The sequence below is a fragment of the Culex quinquefasciatus genome, chromosome 2 (genome assembly GCF_015732765.1).
Source record: "Culex quinquefasciatus strain JHB chromosome 2, VPISU_Cqui_1.0_pri_paternal, whole genome shotgun sequence".
Taxonomy (NCBI): domain Eukaryota; kingdom Metazoa; phylum Arthropoda; class Insecta; order Diptera; family Culicidae; genus Culex; species Culex quinquefasciatus.
Genome location: NC_051862.1, coordinates 163,672,225 through 163,691,684, shown reverse-complemented (window position 1 = coordinate 163,691,684; position 19,460 = coordinate 163,672,225). Strand labels below are relative to the sequence as shown.

The 19,460-nt window shown below is 41.9% G+C and overlaps 2 protein-coding genes across 2 annotated transcripts in view; one reads left to right on the top strand and one right to left on the bottom strand.

Moving 5' to 3' along the window:
• The first annotated feature begins 2,583 nt into the window (after positions 1 to 2,583).
• LOC6053835 (chromosome transmission fidelity protein 18 homolog) overlaps positions 2,584 to 19,460 on the top strand; it is a 35,671-nt gene continuing 18,794 nt past the window's right edge. The window contains exons 1-3 of the mRNA XM_038254318.1: positions 2,584 to 2,804; positions 2,867 to 4,388; positions 4,446 to 4,665. Coding sequence (XP_038110246.1) covers positions 2,720 to 2,804; positions 2,867 to 4,388; positions 4,446 to 4,665 — 1,827 coding nt within the window. The 5' untranslated portion in view covers positions 2,584 to 2,719. The remainder of the gene's footprint in view (positions 2,805 to 2,866; positions 4,389 to 4,445; positions 4,666 to 19,460) is intronic.
• On the bottom strand, positions 4,667 to 18,859 carry LOC6053834 (cilia- and flagella-associated protein 206). Its single transcript, XM_038254319.1, has 6 exons — positions 18,466 to 18,859; positions 17,987 to 18,403; positions 17,567 to 17,928; positions 17,245 to 17,505; positions 17,027 to 17,181; positions 4,667 to 5,188 (listed from the first exon to the last, which is right to left on the bottom strand). Exons 1-6 carry the CDS (start codon positions 18,701 to 18,703, stop codon positions 4,720 to 4,722), a joined length of 1,902 nt encoding a protein of 633 aa, XP_038110247.1. The 5' UTR covers positions 18,704 to 18,859; the 3' UTR covers positions 4,667 to 4,719.

The window sequence follows — 19,460 nt, the reverse complement described above, 5'->3', positions numbered from 1 at the left end:
ACACTTATTATTATTAATATCTGAGATCCGGCCTAAAAAAGTGTATTAAAAACACTAAAGTACTTATAACTTTTGATAGGGTTATCAGATCTTCAATCTTTTGTGCTCGTTGGAAAGGTCTTTTGGTTACCAATCCAACTATGGGTCGCATGATCGATCCGGACACCTTTTTCATCAAGATATTTGAGATCCGGCCAAAAAAAGTATATAAATAACACTTAAGTGCTCTTAACCTTTGATTGGGTTGTCAGATTTTCAATCTTTTGAACGCGTTGGAAAGGTCTTTCAAATACGTTTTTAACAATATATATCATGACGGGTGGGTCTCGTGGCGCAGGGGTAGCGGCTTCGGCTGCCGATCCCGATGATGCTATGAGACGCGGGTTCGATTCCCGCCTTATCCACTGAGCTTCTATCGGATGGTGAAGTAAAACGTCGGTCCCGGTTTCTCCTGTCTCGTCAGAGGCGCTGGAGCAGAAATCCCACGTTAGAGGAAGGCCATGCCCCGGGGGGCGTAGTGCCAATAGTTTCGTTTTTTTATCATGACGGGTTTTCTTACAAAAACCACCTTTTTTACAATCTTCCGAAGTTTAGCTAAAATCGTTTTTTAAGCATAACTTTTGAAGTACTTTTCTAAACTTCATAATATTAACTAGGGTCTTGAAGGACCCCAAGACGGATCGAATGAGACCAAAACGGTCCAAATCGGTCCAACCAGTCCGGAGATAATCGTGTGCATATTTTTCGGTGCACGGACTCACATCCAGACACACGCACAGACATTTGTTCAGAATTTGATTCTGAGTCGATAGGTATACGTGAAGTCGGGTCTACGAGGTCGAATTAAGAAGTTCATTTTTCGAGTGATTTTATAGCCTTTCCTCATTGAGGTGAGGAAGGCAAAACGTATTTTTCATCGAAAAAAACACTTAAAAAGTTTCAAAAATTCTCCCTTTTTCCGTTACTCGACTGTAAAAAATTTTGGAGCATGTCATTTTAAGGGAAATTTAATGTCCTTTTCGAATCTACATTGACCCAGACGGGTCATTTTTTCATTTAGAATAAAAAAAAATCATTTTTAAATTTCGTGTTTATTCTAACTTTGCAGGATTATTATTTAAAGTTTTACATAAAAGTCCCTTTGACACCAAATTTCTATCTCATCACCGTTTCAGGCTGCAAATTATTGAAAACACCTCTTTTTTCCGCACCTCCGTCACGAGATATCAAAAAACCTCGGATTCGTGATCAGGAACAAAAGTTACCCCTCAGGACAAAGTTTCACGCAAATCTGATCTGATGTATCTGATGCTCCCAGAGGAAGCAGAGGGTTCAAAGTTGCCACCGAAAAATCGGTGACGAGGTGACCGGGCGGGATTCGATCCCTGATCGTCTGCTTGAAAGGCAGATCGCTTAACCATTCGGCTAAGTACCCGGACTTGTTATAATATTTAGTAACAGTTCAATAGGGCGAATCTGCGTTTGTAAGAAGCAGTCTATCGCTTTTGCTCAAGTGACAGTTCACGTCAAGTAGGAGGGGGATAGACTGTTACTACGGATTTATGTATAGGTATATTTCTTTCAATCCTTGTGATGATGCAGTGGTTTTAAAAATAAAAATGTTGAAAAAACAGGGGGTTTGCCCATTTTTGTGGGTTTTAACCATTTCTATATGAAAGACTTGATTTTCAGTCTTGTAAATATTTGTACCGTAAAGGTAAGAACAAGATTGTCCGTCAGACCTGGACGCAAACGCAAAATTTTGCGCTTGTCGTCATACCCTGCCAGTCATCGACCATTGAGCAAAGCAACCCCTGTAGATTGTTCGACTGACAGTTGTTGGAAAAATCGAACTGGCACAGCGTTCTGCGTTCACCACTGCGTCGAACGGACAATCTTGTTCTACGCTTAAAGCTCGGGTTGGGTTGTAGAGGGTTAAGGGACCATCCACATACCACGTGGACACTTTTTTGGAAATCTCAACCTCCCCCCCCATCGTGGACTATTTCCATAAAAATACCCCCCCCCCCCCCCTAGGCTGCCCACGTGGTTTATGGATTGTCCCTAAGGTGTTTTTCACATCGGAAATTTTCTCAACAGTTTCAGCTGTTTTCCTTTACTCTATTTTTGTTGATGTGTCAATTTTATACAAAATGATCTACAATATTTTCTTGCTCATTTTAAAATGAAAACCAACCACTGTTACAGTTTTCTTAAGCCGTATCGAACCGCAATAATAAATAGTTGTACTTTCATTGCCAAAAGAAAAGCAAGCTCTCGTATTCCACAAGGTAAACATTTTACTTTTAATTTAAAATTATTTAAAAAAAATAAAATTAAGAACTTAAATAATACTGATCAAAAAGGGCCAAAAAAGCCTTCAAGCTGTTGTCCGATCATGTGAATTCATTTTCAAACGCAAGTTACATCGCACGTTGCATACCCACTGGGGGCATTACATCGACTGAATGCAGTTAAAGGTAGTTTCTTCAATTTACCAAGAGATGTCGCTAGTCGCGATTGCAGCAGTTCACCCCGAAAAGCAGTATGAACTGAAGAAAAGGGCGCGAAAACGGCATGACAGTCAAATGTTTATGTTATTTGCCTCAGAGTGGGTGTTCGTTCCCGCGGGGAGTGATCGTTGCATTCAGTTGCGTGTTGTTAATTTTTAAGTGTTTAGGAAGGTTTTGTGCGTGAAAATAAGTGAAAAACTACCAAAATGGATCAGTTCCCAACGGAGGAGGAGGAATTCGAGCTGCAGTACGGCGATGAGCTCGACGCAATGGACGATATGGGAATGGAGAGTACGTGCTGATTTTGTGCCTAACAAGATTTTCAACAGTGACTAATCGTAAACTTATTGCAGTGACCCCGGCCACTCCAGGGCCATCATCTCGTCAGGAACCACCCCGCGCATCGACGTCCTTCTCGAACTACAGCCGGCAGGGTGGTCGCGCACCGGATAGTCCCCATCTGTCGCAGATCAACGAGGACAGTCCGCTGCGGAGTCCGGCGCTGTCGCAGATTCCGCGCAATGCCAGCACCACCCACAAGCGGCTGTTTGGCACTCCCTCGGACAAGGGGCAGTACGGGAGGATGGCATCGACGCCGTTTCCGGGTGCGTCGTCATCGGTTGCGGCGGATCCGTTGGCGGAGATTCAGAACATGGGGTTGAATCCGAGGAAGCGCCGGTTGGATGCGCTGTTCGGGGACATTCAGGACATCGAGGACGACCGGAGTGAGTACAACTTTGGCGGGATGGATTGTGCGACGAAGAAGAGTAAAACGGAGGAGCAGTTGGATAGGGAGTTGATCGAGAAGATTTTGGAGGCGAGGAAGCAGTTTCAGGCGGTGGTCAATCCGACCAAGTCGAGTGGGTTGGCTCGGGTGGAGGCGCTGCACCGGTTCAAGATGCAGAATTTGTCGTATTCGTTGCCCAAGTGGCCGTTTGCGACCGTTGTGCGGAGCGACAAGGAACGGGTTTACGTTCGGTTTCATTCGGAGGAGTTTGAAACGAAGGAGATCAATGAGATTAACTGTTTCAAAGACGGTTACAATGGGTTGCTTGGGGAGGCCAAGGAGAGGATCTGGAACGAGGCGAAGGAGATCATCGCAAAGCGTTACGAGGAGCCGGTTCGAGCTATTGAGGCTAACCCGGAGGTTCCTGTTGTGGTCGTGCCTGATCACGGCTCCGTTTTGTGGGTAGAAAAGTATCGTCCCAAGCGATACATCGACCTGCTCTCAGATGAAACCACGAATCGAAGTCTGCTGCAGTGGCTGAAGCTGTGGGACAAGGTCGTCTTCAATCGCGAGCCCAAGCAAACCAAGGACACTAAACAGATCAACAGCTTCAACAAGAAAACGGGTCGTTTCGAGTCCGGAGGTTGGAAGAAGAAAGGTCGCTCAACGCTTAACACCGAACTGGACGAGCACGGTCGTCCCGCGCAGAAGATCGCCCTGCTCTGCGGCCCTCCTGGCTTGGGGAAGACTACGCTGGCCCACACCATCGCGCGACATGCTGGCTATGTGGTGCGTGAGGTCAACGCATCGGATGACCGAAGCCCGGAAGCGTTCCGGGTGGCGCTGGAAGGTGGAACCCAGATGAAGTCAGTGCTCAACCAGGACGGCCGACCAAACTGTATCGTGCTGGACGAAATCGACGGCGCCCCCGTGGCCACGATCGAGTTTCTACTGCGGTTTGTAACTGGAGCGGTCCCCGTGAAGGGAGCCAAAAAGACCGCCAAAGGGGAAAAGGCGGACAAGTTTATCTTGAAGCGGCCAATCATCTGCATCTGCAACGACATGTACGTGCCGGCGTTGCGTCAGCTGCGGCAAATGGCGTTCGTGGTTAATTTCCCACCCACGGAGTCGGCTCGACTGGCGGAGAGGTGCGTAGACTTGAACTGTTATGCCTAACAAAATAAGCAAACACATTTCTCCCGTAGATTGCTACTCATCGCCAAGCAGGAGAAGATACTCACCGATTTGACCTCAATGCTGGCGCTCGCAGACAAAACCGGCAACGACGTGCGAGCCTGTCTCTCAATGTTGCAGTTCCACAGCTCGCTCAAGAAACCTCTACGACTCACGGACGTGCTCAAGAGTAACGTAGGTCAAAAAGATCGCCACAAGGGACTGTTCGGAATTTGGTCGGCAATCTTCCAGGTAAGAAACTCTACCTTCTACATTTATTTTGCAAAATTCATCATGACATCAAATTTATTTCGAGCGCCGCGTCGACGACGCGCTCAGGCTCTCCACCGTGAGCGAGTAAACCTCGAGCGGGGACGGTGCCGGAGGCGTCTCCGTCTTCTTGAGCCGCGGTCTCCGCTCCTCGGTTTCGGTGCCGCGACTTACCCGCGTTTGCGTGCCCTGCACCTTTGGTGGGTAAACCTGCGTCAGCTTGGCCTTCGTAGTCTGGCAGGAGCTGGTGCGTTTCATGCGCATGTTTGTCAGCTCAATCGCCTCGCGACGCAGGTCCCAGATGTTCCACCGGTACTGGCGGTCAATGTTGGACGGGACGGGGTGCAGTTCGGTTTGCACTTCCTGCTCGCACGTGATCGGGGCCTTGATGCGGAACACGTCCGAGCTTTGGGAGTTGTACGAGTTTTGTACCTTGTAGAAGATTTCCAGGAAGGTGATGAGCTGGATCTTGCGCCGGGCTAGCTGGACGATTTTGAAGAGGTACCTGGGGATAGCAAAAAAAAAAAATGTTTTTTTTAAGAGGCAGTATTCGTAGATTCTGTTCGGTTTGTTCTAGAGGTCGTATCGAGGTACACCGATTTGGATGAAACTTTCAGCGTTTGTTTGTCTATACATGAGATTAGCCCTCTACGTCAACGGGAAGTGGGGTAAAACGAACTTTGCAGTCCAAAAAACATAAAAAATATAAAAATTGCTCGCATTTTCGTAAAACTTCATCAATTCCAACTCTCTTAGATGCATTCGAAAGTTCTTTTAAAGCACATCAAAATGCGTCATAAAAATCCAGGATTGGTTTGATTTTTTCTCATAGATTTTGCAAATTGGTGTTAAAAAATGATTTTTTTAAAAGCATAAAAACTATTTGCAACAGCCCTACAGCCTATGGAATGAACCTATTGGCCAAGCGCAGCTGCTCTCATAATTTTTGGGATTTTTTTATAACAAGCATTTTACAGTCGACTCTCTGGCTGTCGATCTTCTCGATATCAATATTGCTCCATCTATCGATGAATTCTTCAGTCCCTTCAAACTGCATACTTCGATTGGCTTTATTCCTCGATATTTTCTCTTGCTTGAAGGATCTCTTCCTCGACGGTCCCTTGGATTCTGTTTGCTTTAAAAATCTCTTCCGGTTGTCAATATTGTCACTATCTCATGGCTTGCATAGACATTTTTCATTGCAAAACGATGCTTTGAAGGGTGTTTGACATTAGTTTGTTTTTGTTTGCTGGACGTTGTCATGATTCTCTCCCATAGATGGGTACCAAGGAAAACATATTTTCAATCGAGTCTTCATTTTGCATCGTTCTGTAAACTGATGATTCTCTTCCTCGACGGTCCCTTGGATATTGACAACCAGAGAGTCCACTGTACAACATTAGTTTTTGCCCTGTAGGTCAAAAAACAGCACTTTTCGGTCTCAATTTTTACATATTCGGAATCCTCGAAAAATTTCACATTAGATTGAGATGTTGGAGTTATGAATTTGAATTAAAAAATAACTAAATAAAATATTTAATTAATAAAAAGATAAATTTAGTTTACCCTGTGATCAACACGTCAAATACTGTAAGAGCACGTCAAAGTAGACGAATACCTGTTTTACCCCTAATCCGACAAAATGTTAGAAAATATTTTAAATAATTCTAAATGGCAATTTATTCCAATCAAATTCAAAATTTTAACACCTCAAACTAACGTGAAATTTTCCGCGGATTTCGAATATGTAAAAATTGAGACCAAAAAGTGCCGTCTTTTTGGCCTACAGGCAGGGTTACCAGGTCTGAACAGAAAAAATCTGGCAAAAAAACTGGCAAAAACCTGGCAAGCCACTTTTCTCAAAGTAATGAGCGGAATAGTGTTCAAAAATGGTGTATTTTTACTTTTTATGCATTATAGCTTCACAAAATAAACATCATACGTCAATTCAACAAAGTCTGGAAGAGGTGGTGGCAAAATATAGTCGATTTTCGGTGGCAGGTCCGGAGGAGAAGTATACGTTGAAAAGTGTAGGAAATTACTCCGGAACTGCGGGAGATTCGCTGAATTATCAAGTAGGGATGAAGTTTTCTACCTTGGATGTGAAAAACGACATGGTTAAGGATGAGGCTTGTGCCGTTAAATATCAAGGGGCATGGTGGTATGATGCTTGTCACGAAAGGTAATGATTGTTTTAAGGATAATTAAAATTTGGTTGCTGCATTTTTTACATTTTCAGCAACCTTAATGGAGCTTATGTCAGAGGAACAGTAACAGATTTCGCCTCGATGATGTGCTGGAAATCCTTCAGAGGTTACTATTATGGACTGAAGACCTCGCGAATGATGATCAGAGCTGTCAACTAATTCTTACTTATGGGCTATCTACAATCACTTAGCTTAGAACATCTAAGTAAAGTAGTTACTTAGGAAAGTACGCAACTTACGGCCGTCATCCACAATCAACTTAGAAATTTTGCTGGGCTGATATACGTTGCTATGCAGTTGTTTGTTTACCTTTGATATTGAAACGTCAACTTACCGTAGATTTTGAAATTTTTCAAACCATACGTCAGTTTCTAATTTGATTACTTTTCCATTGTAGAAGCTCGGCTTCATTTCCATTGATTCAAATTCCTAAGCTAAGTGAAATTTTCTAAGCTAAGTGATTGTAGATAGGCCATTAACCTAAATTAAATGAAATAAACGAATCAGATCAGATGTCCTTATATCGAGACTAGTACCTGTACTGGTTTTACTCCACATACATTTGGAAAATTCTGTCAATACTTGAAAAATTCTTGGACCTCTTCGATTTGATAGGATGCTGCTGTCAAAACAATTCCCGTTAAATTATTATTCTAAAGGCAAACATCTGATGTTGCTGTCGAGACAACTTGAAAAGTTCTAGGACCTGTCGACTGGAGACTATCATAATCTCAACATAAAATCAAAACATTCACTTTAACGACCCCCAGGTCTTTTGTGGTCTCTATTGCAAGTTTCTGCTCGAACCTAAGAGTCCTAAGGCTTGAATGGAGAGAGCACCCAAACCATAATCAATTGTAAACAAAAATGTATGCTTTTCTCTCTTAAATTTGAAAAATCGGAATAAACGTATTAGGCCGTTGCTAATATTTTTTGAAGTTATGTCGGTTTGTGGAAGTGGGGTAAAACGAGCTTTGCAGTTTGAGGTCAAAATTTGCAACAGGACAATCCAACTTCTTGCTTATGCGGACGACATTGACATTATAGCGAGAGACCTAGAGACGGTGAAAAGGGTTTACACCGCCTTAAAGACGCAAGCAAGACGAATTGGATTGGCCATGAATACGACGAAAACAAAGTACATGAAAGGGAGGGGCTCAAAGGACGTTGACCCCCCAAGACTCACCCCTTTAGCTGTGGATGGCGATGTGCTGGAGGAGGTGAGCGAATTCGTGTACTTGGGATCGCTGGTAACGGCCGACAACGACACCAGCTTAGAGATCCGAACTCGTATCCACTCCGCGAATCGTGCCTACTTTGGATTACGGAAAACCTTGACATCTGATCGAGTGCAACGCGCCACAAAGCTGACCCTGTACAAGACACTGATTAGACCGGTTGCCCTCTATGGCCATGAGACCTGGACGCTGCGGCAAGAGGACGAACGAGCCCTTGGAGTTTTCGAACGGAAGGTGCTGCGAACGATCTACGGTGGAGTACGTACAGCTCAGAACGAGTGGCGAAGACGCATGAACCACGAACTGCACGCGCTGCTGGGAGAACCGACCATCGTCACACTGGCGAGAATCGGGAGGCTCAGATGGGCCGGCCATGTCGCGAGGATGGACGAAGACCATCCTGTCAGGATGCTCTTTGACCGCGCGCGACCGGATGGCGGCACAGGCCGACGAGCAGGAGCACAGCGTGCACTGGGGAAATCAGATCGAGGCGGACCTAAGAAAGATCTGCAACCTAGGAGACTGGCGAGCTGCAGCCAAGAACCGAGCAACATGGAACAACCTTCTTGATACAGCACGGGCACCGCGTATGGTGTTCTAAGCTGATTGGTATGGTATGGTATGTATGGTCAAAAAAACATAAAAAATCTTAAAATTGCTCGCATTTTCGTAAAACTTCATCAATTCCAACTCTTTTAGATGCATTCGAAAGTTCTTTTGAAGCACTTCAAAATGCGCCATGAACATCCAGGATTAGTTCTAGTTCGGTGAACCTCGTTGGATAAATGTACGACTCGTGCTGAAAAAATCTTCTTTTTGCAACTTGTTGCATAAACTACTATTTTTAAACCTCAATATCTTTTTGCAACAGCCTCCAACAACCATACTCAAAGGGCAATTCACTTCTGATACTGCACCAATATGAAGCCAATATTGGAGTCGATACGGCATGCTACCTAGGAATACTGCGCGAGTATTATGCGCGTATGATATCCACGCTGATATTTGGGTAGATATAACCTCATATGCGACGAATATGGAGTCTATATCGTCAATCCGGTATGCAGACAAAGAGAATATTATGTGCGTATGATACGCGTATGCAGTATACTCGAAGTGATTAACCCCTAGACCAGCGATTCTCAACGGGGGTACCGGGCCTACTTGATTTACATGGCAGGGGGTACCAGCCTAGAAGAAGGTTGAGAAACGCTGCCCTAGACCATACTGCTGTAGGTCAAAAGTTATGGAATTTCATGGACTATTATACACTCAACCCCCGGTGGTTGGTCACTTTTTCGTTTGACACTTTTTTAGTTTGTAACCCGTTGGTTGGTCAAAGTCAAACTAAAAAATGACGAACTGTCACTTTTTACACGGCGCTCACGCACACTATCAAAACAAACGTTTGATAGTGTGTGTGAACTCCGTGTAAAAGGGATGTCAAACTAAAACGTGACCCCGTTCGTTTGACAACAGTTGGTGTCAAACCATCGGGGTTTGAGTGTACGCCTAAGGTATTAACTTTTTGGCCAATCACAGTTTTTCTCATAGTTTTACGATTTTTTTTTATAAGAAACATTTTACAACGTTAGTTTTTACCCTGTAGGCAGGGATGCCAGGTTGCCAGATAAATCTGGCATTGCCAGTTTTTTTGAGCGGCAATTTGTAAAATTTTATTTTTTTATTTCTTCCAGACTTTGTTGAATTGACGTATGATGTTTATTTTGTGAAGCTATAATGCATAAAAAGTAAAAATACACCATTTTTGAACACTATTCCGCTCATTACTTTGAGAAAAGTGGCTTGCCAGGTTTTTGCCAGTTTTTTGCCAGATTTTTTTCTGTTCAGACCTGGTAACCCTGCCTGTAGGCCAAAAAGACGGCACTTTTTGGTCTCAATTTTTACATATTCGAAATCCGCGGAAAATTTCACGTTAGTTTGAGGTGTTAAAATTTTGAATTTGATTGGAATAAATTGCCATTTAGAATTATTTAAAATATTTTCTAACATTTTGTCGGATTAGGGGTAAAACAGGTATTCGTCTACTTTGACGTGCTCTTACAGTATTTGACGTGTTGATCACAGGGTAAACTAAATTTATCTTTTTATTAATTAAATATTTTATTTAGTTATTTTTTAATTCAAATTCATAACTCCAACATCTCAATCTAATGTGAAATTTTTCGAGGATTCCGAATATGTAAAAATTGAGACCGAAAAGTGCTGTTTTTTTACCTACAGGGCAAAAACTAATGTTGTAAAATGCTTGTTATAAAAAAATCCCAAAAATTATGAGAGCAGCTGCGCTTGGCCAATAGGTTCATTCCATAGGCTGTAGGGCTGTTGCAAATAGTTTTTAAGCTTTTAAAAAAATCATTTTTTAACACCAATTTGCAAAATCTATGAGAAAAAATCAAACCAATCCTGGATTTTTATGACGCATTTTGATGTGCTTTAAAAGAACTTTCGAATGCATCTAAGAGAGTTGGAATTGATGAAGTTTTACGAAAATGCGAGCAATTTTAAGATTTTTTATGTTTTTTTGACCATACATACCATACCATACCAATCAGCTTAGAACACCATACGCGGTGCCCGTGCTGTATCAAGAAGGTTGTTCCATGTTGCTCGGTTCTTGGCTGCAGCTCGCCAGTCTCCTAGGTTGCAGATCTTTCTTAGGTCCGCCTCGATCTGATTTCCCCAGTGCACGCTGTGCTCCTGCTCGTCGGCCTGTGCCGCCATCCGGTCGCGCGCGGTCAAAGAGCATCCTGACAGGATGGTCTTCGTCCATCCTCGCGACATGGCCGGCCCATCTGAGCCTCCCGATTCTCGCCAGTGTGACGATGGTCGGTTCTCCCAGCAGCGCGTGCAGTTCGTGGTTCATGCGTCTTCGCCACTCGTTCTGAGCTGTACGTACTCCACCGTAGATCGTTCGCAGCACCTTCCGTTCGAAAACTCCAAGGGCTCGTTCGTCCTCTTGCCGCAGCGTCCAGGTCTCATGGCCATAGAGGGCAACCGGTCTAATCAGTGTCTTGTACAGGGTCAGCTTTGTGGCGCGTTGCACTCGATCAGATGTCAAGGTTTTCCGTAATCCAAAGTAGGCACGATTCGCGGAGTGGATACGAGTTCGGATCTCTAAGCTGGTGTCGTTGTCGGCCGTTACCAGCGATCCCAAGTACACGAATTCGCTCACCTCCTCCAGCACATCGCCATCCACAGCTAAAGGGTGAGTCTTGGGGGTCAACGTCCTTTGAGCCCCTCCTTTCATGTACTTTGTTTTCGTCGTATTCATGGCCAATCCAATTCGTCTTGCTTGCGTCTTTAAGGCGGTGTAAACCCTTTTCACCGTCTCTAGGTCTCTCGCTATAATGTCAATGTCGTCCGCATAAGCAAGAAGTTGGATTGTCCTGTTGCAAATTTTGACCTCAAACTGCAAAGCTCGTTTTACCCCACTTCCACAAACCGACATAACTTCAAAAAATATTAGCAACGGCCTAATACGTTTATTCCGATTTTTCAAATTTAAGAGAGAAAAGCATACATTTTTGTTTACAATTGATTATGGTTTGGGTGCTCTCTCCATTCAAGCCTTAGGACTCTTAGGTTCGAGCAGAAACTGTTTTTTTACTGTTCCTCTGACATAAGCTCCATTAAGGTTGCTGAAAATGTAAAAAATGCTGCAACCAAATTTTAATTATCCTTAAAACAATCATTACCTTTCGTGACAAGCATCATACCACCATGCCCCTTGATATTTAACGGCACAAGCCTCATCCTTAACCATGTCGTTTTTCACATCCAAGGTAGAAAACTTCATCCCTACTTGATAATTCAGCGAATCTCCCGCAGTTCCGGAGTAATTTCCTACACTTTTCAACGTATACTTCTCCTCCGGACCTGCCACCGAAAATCGACTATATTTTGCCACCGCCTGGTAACCATTCCAATCGTCCATCAGAACTACCAGCTCGTACTTCTTCGAGTATGTTAGCTCGTGGATCTTCTTCAGTCCTAGCCAAAACTCTCCCTCCATGCTGCCAAATCCTTCCTCGTATTGTTTCCAACCCCGATAAAAGTTAACCGATCCATCGTAGCGATTCTGGATGACGGTCCAACCACCTCCTTCGTAGTCCTGATCGCAGAACACTTTAAACGACTCACCGAAGCCCGGTTGAGGTTGGATCATCTGGATGCCCGATTTCCGATAATGAGAATCGGCACAACACTGCGGTAGGTCGGCTAGGTTATTACTGAAGTATAAGAATATTTTTTTTGGTTAATTCATCTTTTGCACAGGTGTTTTGTAAAACTCGAACCTGCATTCTACTGATGAAACTTGAACTTGAACTCCTACCAAAAGAGCGAACAGCGCCAACAATGTCTTCAACTCAGCCATCTCAAAGGAATGAATTTGGATGACTTTAGAACATAAATTTATATACACATTAAGAATCCAAACTTTTAGAGATAAAGACATGATAAGATAAGATTTAAGTAATACAATTTCAGTTTTTGTGCTTTCGCTACGATACAATGAGCACATTTGCAACGAAGAATGAAAACAACCTTGAAACACTTTGAGTGATTTGGTTTATTCTAATCACCCGGTAACATTTCTACAACGTTATTATCACCTAAACTCCCAATTTTGAGAAAAAAGGAGGGATTTCCATACAAATTCTCCATTTTTCGAGCTTTGGAGTTTGAGTGTTGTTTCTGAGAAATTGTTTCGTCCGTTTCCTTGGTGTTCCACCAATAAAAGTGTATCTTTTATCATGAAATACTGCGGTTCGAGACGCGTGTGGCCCATTTGTAGCGAGTTTTGTTTATCCCATGATCTAAAGCTTTTTAGCCGGAGGCTGGTTCAGCTCTATTCGCAGGGACGGAGCAGGAAAATATTTTTAAAAATACCAAGCCCGTTTTACCTACTTGCTCAAAATACGTAAGAGGCTTTTTAGGCCCAGTGAAAAAAATATAATTTAACCCAAAAATGACGACTTTCTCGTCACAGTGTCCTGATGCAAACAATGATCGAGCTGTAACTGTCACAACCGTCACAACCCTGCAAAGTATGTTGGCTGACATATCGGACACCAGCTAGAAGTCGCCTGACAAAAAACTTTTGCTAGAAAGAGATAGGAAATCTGATGCAAACAAACGTCCAGCTGCCATGTAAACATACTTTGAATGTGTTGGTAAATTTCTGACTAGAATTTACACATTTACATGATAATGTTTAATAGGGCTTGGGTAAAAATAGGCAATTGCGATCAAATGATGATCGTTTGGTGGTCCTGGTCATATTTTGATCGATTAGTCTTGTAACAAAATAGGGGAGTGTGGGGTAATTTGGACACCCTAAGGAAATAGCTCTGCCACGGGCTGTATGGGTATTTTAAAGGAATGTGGATGACACCAGAGGATAAAAGAGACCATATTTTATGGAAAAATGTCAAAAAATGTCGATAAATTTTGATGAAAACCCCATTTTTATCGCAAAAATTAAAAGGTGTCCAAATTACCCCCACATTTTTGTGTGGGGGTAATATGAACACCCCTATGGGGTAATTTGGAAATGCCTTGTGGGGTAATTTGGACATGCCTTGTGGGGTAATTTGGACATGCCTTGTGGGGTAATATGGACATAACTTGTGGGGTAATATGGACACCTTTCATGGGGTAATTTGGACACATGTTGAAGAATAAGTTTAACATTTGAATTTTTGAGCATGTTTTTTAACCTTCAACCTGGTTTTGTAATTGCTTTAGAGCAATTCCAGCTCAAATCAGGAATTTTTGTGGTACTTTTGTACCCGACCCTCTCCGATTTCAATGAAACTTTTTAGACATGTTATCCTAGGCCTCTATAAGCCATTTTTGTGTATATGGAGCCAGTTGCACTCGATAATGACATTAGGAAGGGCGTAAGGGTTTTAATTATTTTTGTATTTTGTAAATTAAATATTGCTGTATCTCTAAGCCGTTGCATCGTATCAAAAAGTGGTCAAAGACAAACTTGTAGGAAATAAGACTGGCTTTTTGAAAAAAATACACTGAAAGAAAAATACACGCCAATTTTATGAGATTTTTTAATTTTTAAGTTTAAAAGTTAAATTTTAAAGTGATGTCACGATTTTTTTTTCGCTCAAAATTTTTGTGAAAATAGCCTGAAATGTGACAAAAAGACTCACGAAAAATGCAGGATGGTATGTCTCTCCTAAAAAAAAACAAAAATCATTTATTAAAACTGTTTTTTTGAAAAGTGGTCTAAACGTCAAAATTTTCAAAAACCGGAAGTGGGAATCGATTTCCCAGACAACTTTACATAAAAAAAAAACTCCATATTGAGCATTGTCCTATGTTTAATCCTTGTGAAGATACAACGGTTTTAAAAATAAAAATGTTGAAAAATTGGGTTTTTAGTGGTTTTTGGCAATTTCTATATGACAGACTTGATTTTTTAGTCTCGTGAATATTTTTTTACCATCCTGCATTTTTCGTGAGTCTTTTGTCACATTTTAGGCTATTTTCACAAAAATTTTGAGCGTAAAAAATCGTGACATCACCTTAAAATTTATCTTTTAAACTTAAAAATTTAAAAATCTCATAAAATTGGCGTGTATTTTTCTTTCAGTGTATTTATTCAAAAACCCCGTCTTATTTCCTACAAGTTTGTCTTTGACCACTTTTTGATGCGATGCAAATGTCATTATCGAGTGCAACTGGCTCCATATACACAAAAATGGCTTATATAGGCCTAGGATAACATGTCTAAAAAGTTTCATTGAAATCTAAGAGGGTCGGGTACAAAAATACCACAAAAATTCCTAATTTGAGCTGGAATTGCTTTTTATACTTTTAAGTGATTTTGCTCATAATATTTCATCAAAGGTTTTGGTAATGATTTTGTGATAGAACTATAATTCAATAGGAAGATAACAAATAGTTCAGTGTAGTATACATAATTCAATCATTCATTCTGTAATGATTTAAACATTGATTCTGGATTAGGCACAAGTTTAGTTTTTAGTGATTAAGGTATCGTTTAGATTTATATAAATCAATCTTTATTTGAAATTTATTAACCTGAAACCATTCATTTTTTTTATTATACATTCCGTAGTCCTTCAAATTTAAATATTATTGTAAACCAGCATAGAAATAAAAAATATCAAAGAAATTAATTAAAAACAATCAACATTAGAGTCTAGTTGAACACCAAATGTGCAGTAGTCAGATTTTCATCCATTCAAATATTGAAAAAAAAAAAAATTATCTAAATAAAAAATAGGGGTTTTGTGAAAGTCTCATTCCTTACATTCCTTTTTGAGTGTTTTGACATTTTAAATATTTTTAAAATTTAATTAAAATTAAAAATTTAATTAAATCCCTTTAAAAACTCAACCGACCATGAAAGTTACTTTTTTTTGCCTGACAGGTAGACTTTCAGGTATGTCCAAATTACCCCACAAGCCATGTCCAAATTACCCCCATAGCATGTTCTATCAAAAATTGCAATTTTTGATGATAAAAATTGATAAAATGCACAACATTTATACTTACATATCTCAGGCAACGTCCAAGCAACCCCCTTGAACCAAAATTGTTCACTTTTTTGCCATATAATCCCTGCAAAACCTTATTTCCCAACCCTCAAATATTAGAACTTAAGGCAGTGCCAACCGGCCTTTGGAAACCAAAACTACTTAACCTATTCAATTTTTTTTTTTGTTTGTCCATACTCCTAGGCCATTACTAGTACTAGTCTTATCACTATATTGCCGTTTTCACTTTATAACCGAAGAAAATGTGATTTTTAAAGGGGTGTCCAAATTACCCCCAAACTCCCCTACTCGCGAGCAAACCTTCCACAAACTCTACAAATGCTTCGAACAACTAATTGCAGAAAAATGTGACCAGAATTCACTACTCCCAAGCATGAGCAAGTTTTTTTTATCTATGTCTTTGGTCATAAAGAAAGTTGTCACAAATATTCAGCCAATTAAAAAATAAGACTAAAACATTCGGCAAATTTGCTCAACCCCGAAGGTTTGACAGCAACTGTTGTCAAACGAAAGGGGTCACTTTTTAGCTTGACACTCCTTTTACACGAAGCTCACACTCACTACCAAACGTTTGTTTTGATAGTGTGCGTGAGCGCCGTTTAAAAAGTGACAGTTCATCACTTTTTAGTTTGATTTTGACCAACCAACGGGGTACAAACTAAAAAGTGTCAAACGAAAAAGCAACTAATCACCGGGGGTTTAGTCATCCCACATATTCGGAACGGTTTACAGATCGACCAATCTTTAAAAAAATCATAGAAAATCGATAGTTGAACATAATGATTTGCATTTACCTTTATGTGAAAGCTTTTCTTGTGAACTTTCGAATGATGTATCGACCAATTGTACATTTTTAAGTTTTATATCAATTTTCTAATGAAAATTATGACCCTTGAAATTCGGAACACCTTTTTCTTACGGATGTAAACAAACTTTGATTACCTTCCAGGAGTACACATTTAATACAAAATGATGACTTTCCACACTGAAACCAATGAAACTCGAGCTTAGTTATGTTTTATGAATGGTCTTATAACCTGTGAAAATATCAGTGTGCAGTGTTTTGCTAGTACTTTTGCTGGTGAAATAGCAAGAGAATGTCCAGATAAAGGTCCTAAAAATAGTAGGGTCGACAGAAAGGATGCATATGATCTGCCATTGACAAATTATCACAAAAGTGTTCCGAGATTGCGAGTCTTCCGAATATGTGGGATGACTGTACCAAATTTTATTCAATAATTCATGGCAAACATTTAGCTGAATGACTCCAATAAATTTTGCCACATTCCAATAATGAAACTCACGCTACAATAAACCTCTCGCAACCTACTTGTCGGGATCCTCGTCGAAGAACACCACCGGCTCGGGAATGTTGAACGCGTAGCAGTCCTTCTGGTACTGACACACGCCCATATCGACGTTGCCAGGCATCAGCACGCCGTCCGCCTCCGTCAGGTGCCACACGCAAAACTTGAGCAGCTCCACCTGCAGTATATATGCAAATGTGTGACCCCGTTTCGTCAAATACCATCGAATCCAGGAATTTACTTTCATCGCCAGCGAGTACGGCACGATTTCGCAGCTCGGCTCCTCCGCGTCCAGAATCAGCTGCTTGCCGGCGGTTTTGCCGAGCCGGTCCGAGTCCGTTTGCACTTGGGACTCGCCGAGCAGCCGGTACGCGAGATCGTCGAAGCTGAGACACTTTTCGGTCAGGTTGGTCAGCGTGTTGCTGATTTGGTTGATTTCCGAGAGGAGGTAGATGTAGTTCTGGAACTGCAGCCAGATGCGCGTCAGCTCGGAGAATTTTGGCTGGAAGATCAAAATTCTGTAATTGAAGACCTCTTTGGTGTGGAAGGTTCAGTTTGCTCACAAAGACTCGATCAGTTGGGATCGCCGTACGGTACTGGACCGCTTCGTGGATCTTGACCAGTTTGGCCTTGTACTCCTGATTGCAGGTGTCGATGTTGAACTTGATCAGCGCAAGCTCGTCCAGTAGCTTGCGAGTGTAGACTTCGTGCTGACGGTACATTACGAGAAGATCTTTGAGGTTGGTTAGGTCTTCAGCGGAAATGTTCTCCGGAAGGAGGGTAACGATGGTGCGGTTACGTAGGTCGTAAGCAATTGACGAGTTGAGGGCGCTGGTTAGCAGGTTGACCTTGTCCATTATTTCACAGAGTGTGATTTGGAGAATCGACTTGGTAGATTCGTGGGATTGATCCAGGATACGAGGGACTAAAAGTTTGTAAGGTTGAAGTAGTGCTATGCGAAGGTTCGTTAAGAAACAACTTACGATCGGATATCCCGTTGGTTGAATTCCCAGCATGTTTGTTGAAGATCCTAATTCCACACACAATCTCCCGGATGTCCTTCAACGCCATCAACCGGTCCTTCTTGTCCAGAGTAACAAACTTGGCCTTATCACTGCGGGACATGACCGAGTTCAACGCCTTCAACGTTTCGTTGATGACCTCCTTGTTGTCGGGATTCCCCAGACCCATATTGAGCACGATATCCACTATAATTTTGCTGAAGATGTCGTCCTGCTCGTCCTTCGTAATGACATCGTTCTCCGTTATTTCCTTCAGCAGGTACGCGGTCTTGTTCTGAAGATTACGCGTATGCTTTTCAACCACATCTTCCCGATCGAAGAAGTTCTCCAGAAAGTACAGCTGCATCTTCAGCGTTACCAAGCTTGGCGAACGGTCCTCTGGAAATCCTCAAAATCCTGTATCAAAACCTTAGAAACCAACCCCATTCCAGCCAACTCACCCCCCAAAATGCGCACGCACTCCTCGACAAAGTCGTCGTGGTTCCGCCGGTCCGCGCTCAGCGTCTCCATGTAGATCTCGAACTTGGGATCCAAGCTGACCAGGTTCATGATAAAGGTGACCAGCTGCTTGTCGTAGCGGATGTTCCGGCGCTCGCACTGCTTCACGATCTCGTAGAACAGCGGCCGCAGGTTGGCGTTCGCCTCCAGGAGGTAGCTTTTCAGGTGGTTCGACGCCATGGTGGGATTTGGGTGCTCTCGCGCGGACTGCTTTCGAAGGAATGAAACCGTGAGCGACCCGGTGACCTGGGTTGAACTTGGTAGGAATTCGCGGAATGTTGTTATTTTAACCCTCCAAAAGGGGGAGACTGTTGCTGATGATGAGGAATGGTTGTTTTGGCGGTTGCTAGGACGAGTGCATGTTGCAACTGTGCCAGTTTGTGTTCAGGAGTAAACGACATTGGCATAAAAAATAATGGGAAAAGCCTTAAGTGTTATTTATACATTTTTTAAGGCCGGATCTCAAATATTTTGATGAAAAATTGTAAAAGATTGAAGATCTGACAACGCTATCAAAAGTTACTAGCAATTGTGCTAAAAAAATTTTAACGAATACAAAAAGGGTGAAAATTGCAAAAGATCCGGCTTTTATGGCCCAAACGCAAGTAACGCTTTTATAGCATTTTGTTTGCATGTATTCGGCTTTCCTACAATCGGCTTTGAAAATTTTGATGTTTAGACCACTTTAAAAACCAGTTTATAAATGATTTTTGTTTTTTTTAGGCGAGACATTCCATCTTGCATTTATCATGAGGCTTTTTGCAACAAATTAACCTTAACGGAAAAAAATCGTTGCAATTCCTTCACATTTGACTTTGAATTTTAAAATCAGAGAAATATCATAGAACGTAGCAAATCGTGAAAAACATTGAAAATCTCCAATTGCATGCATTTTCATACAATTTAATAAATTACCAAAGAGATTACCAAAAAAAAA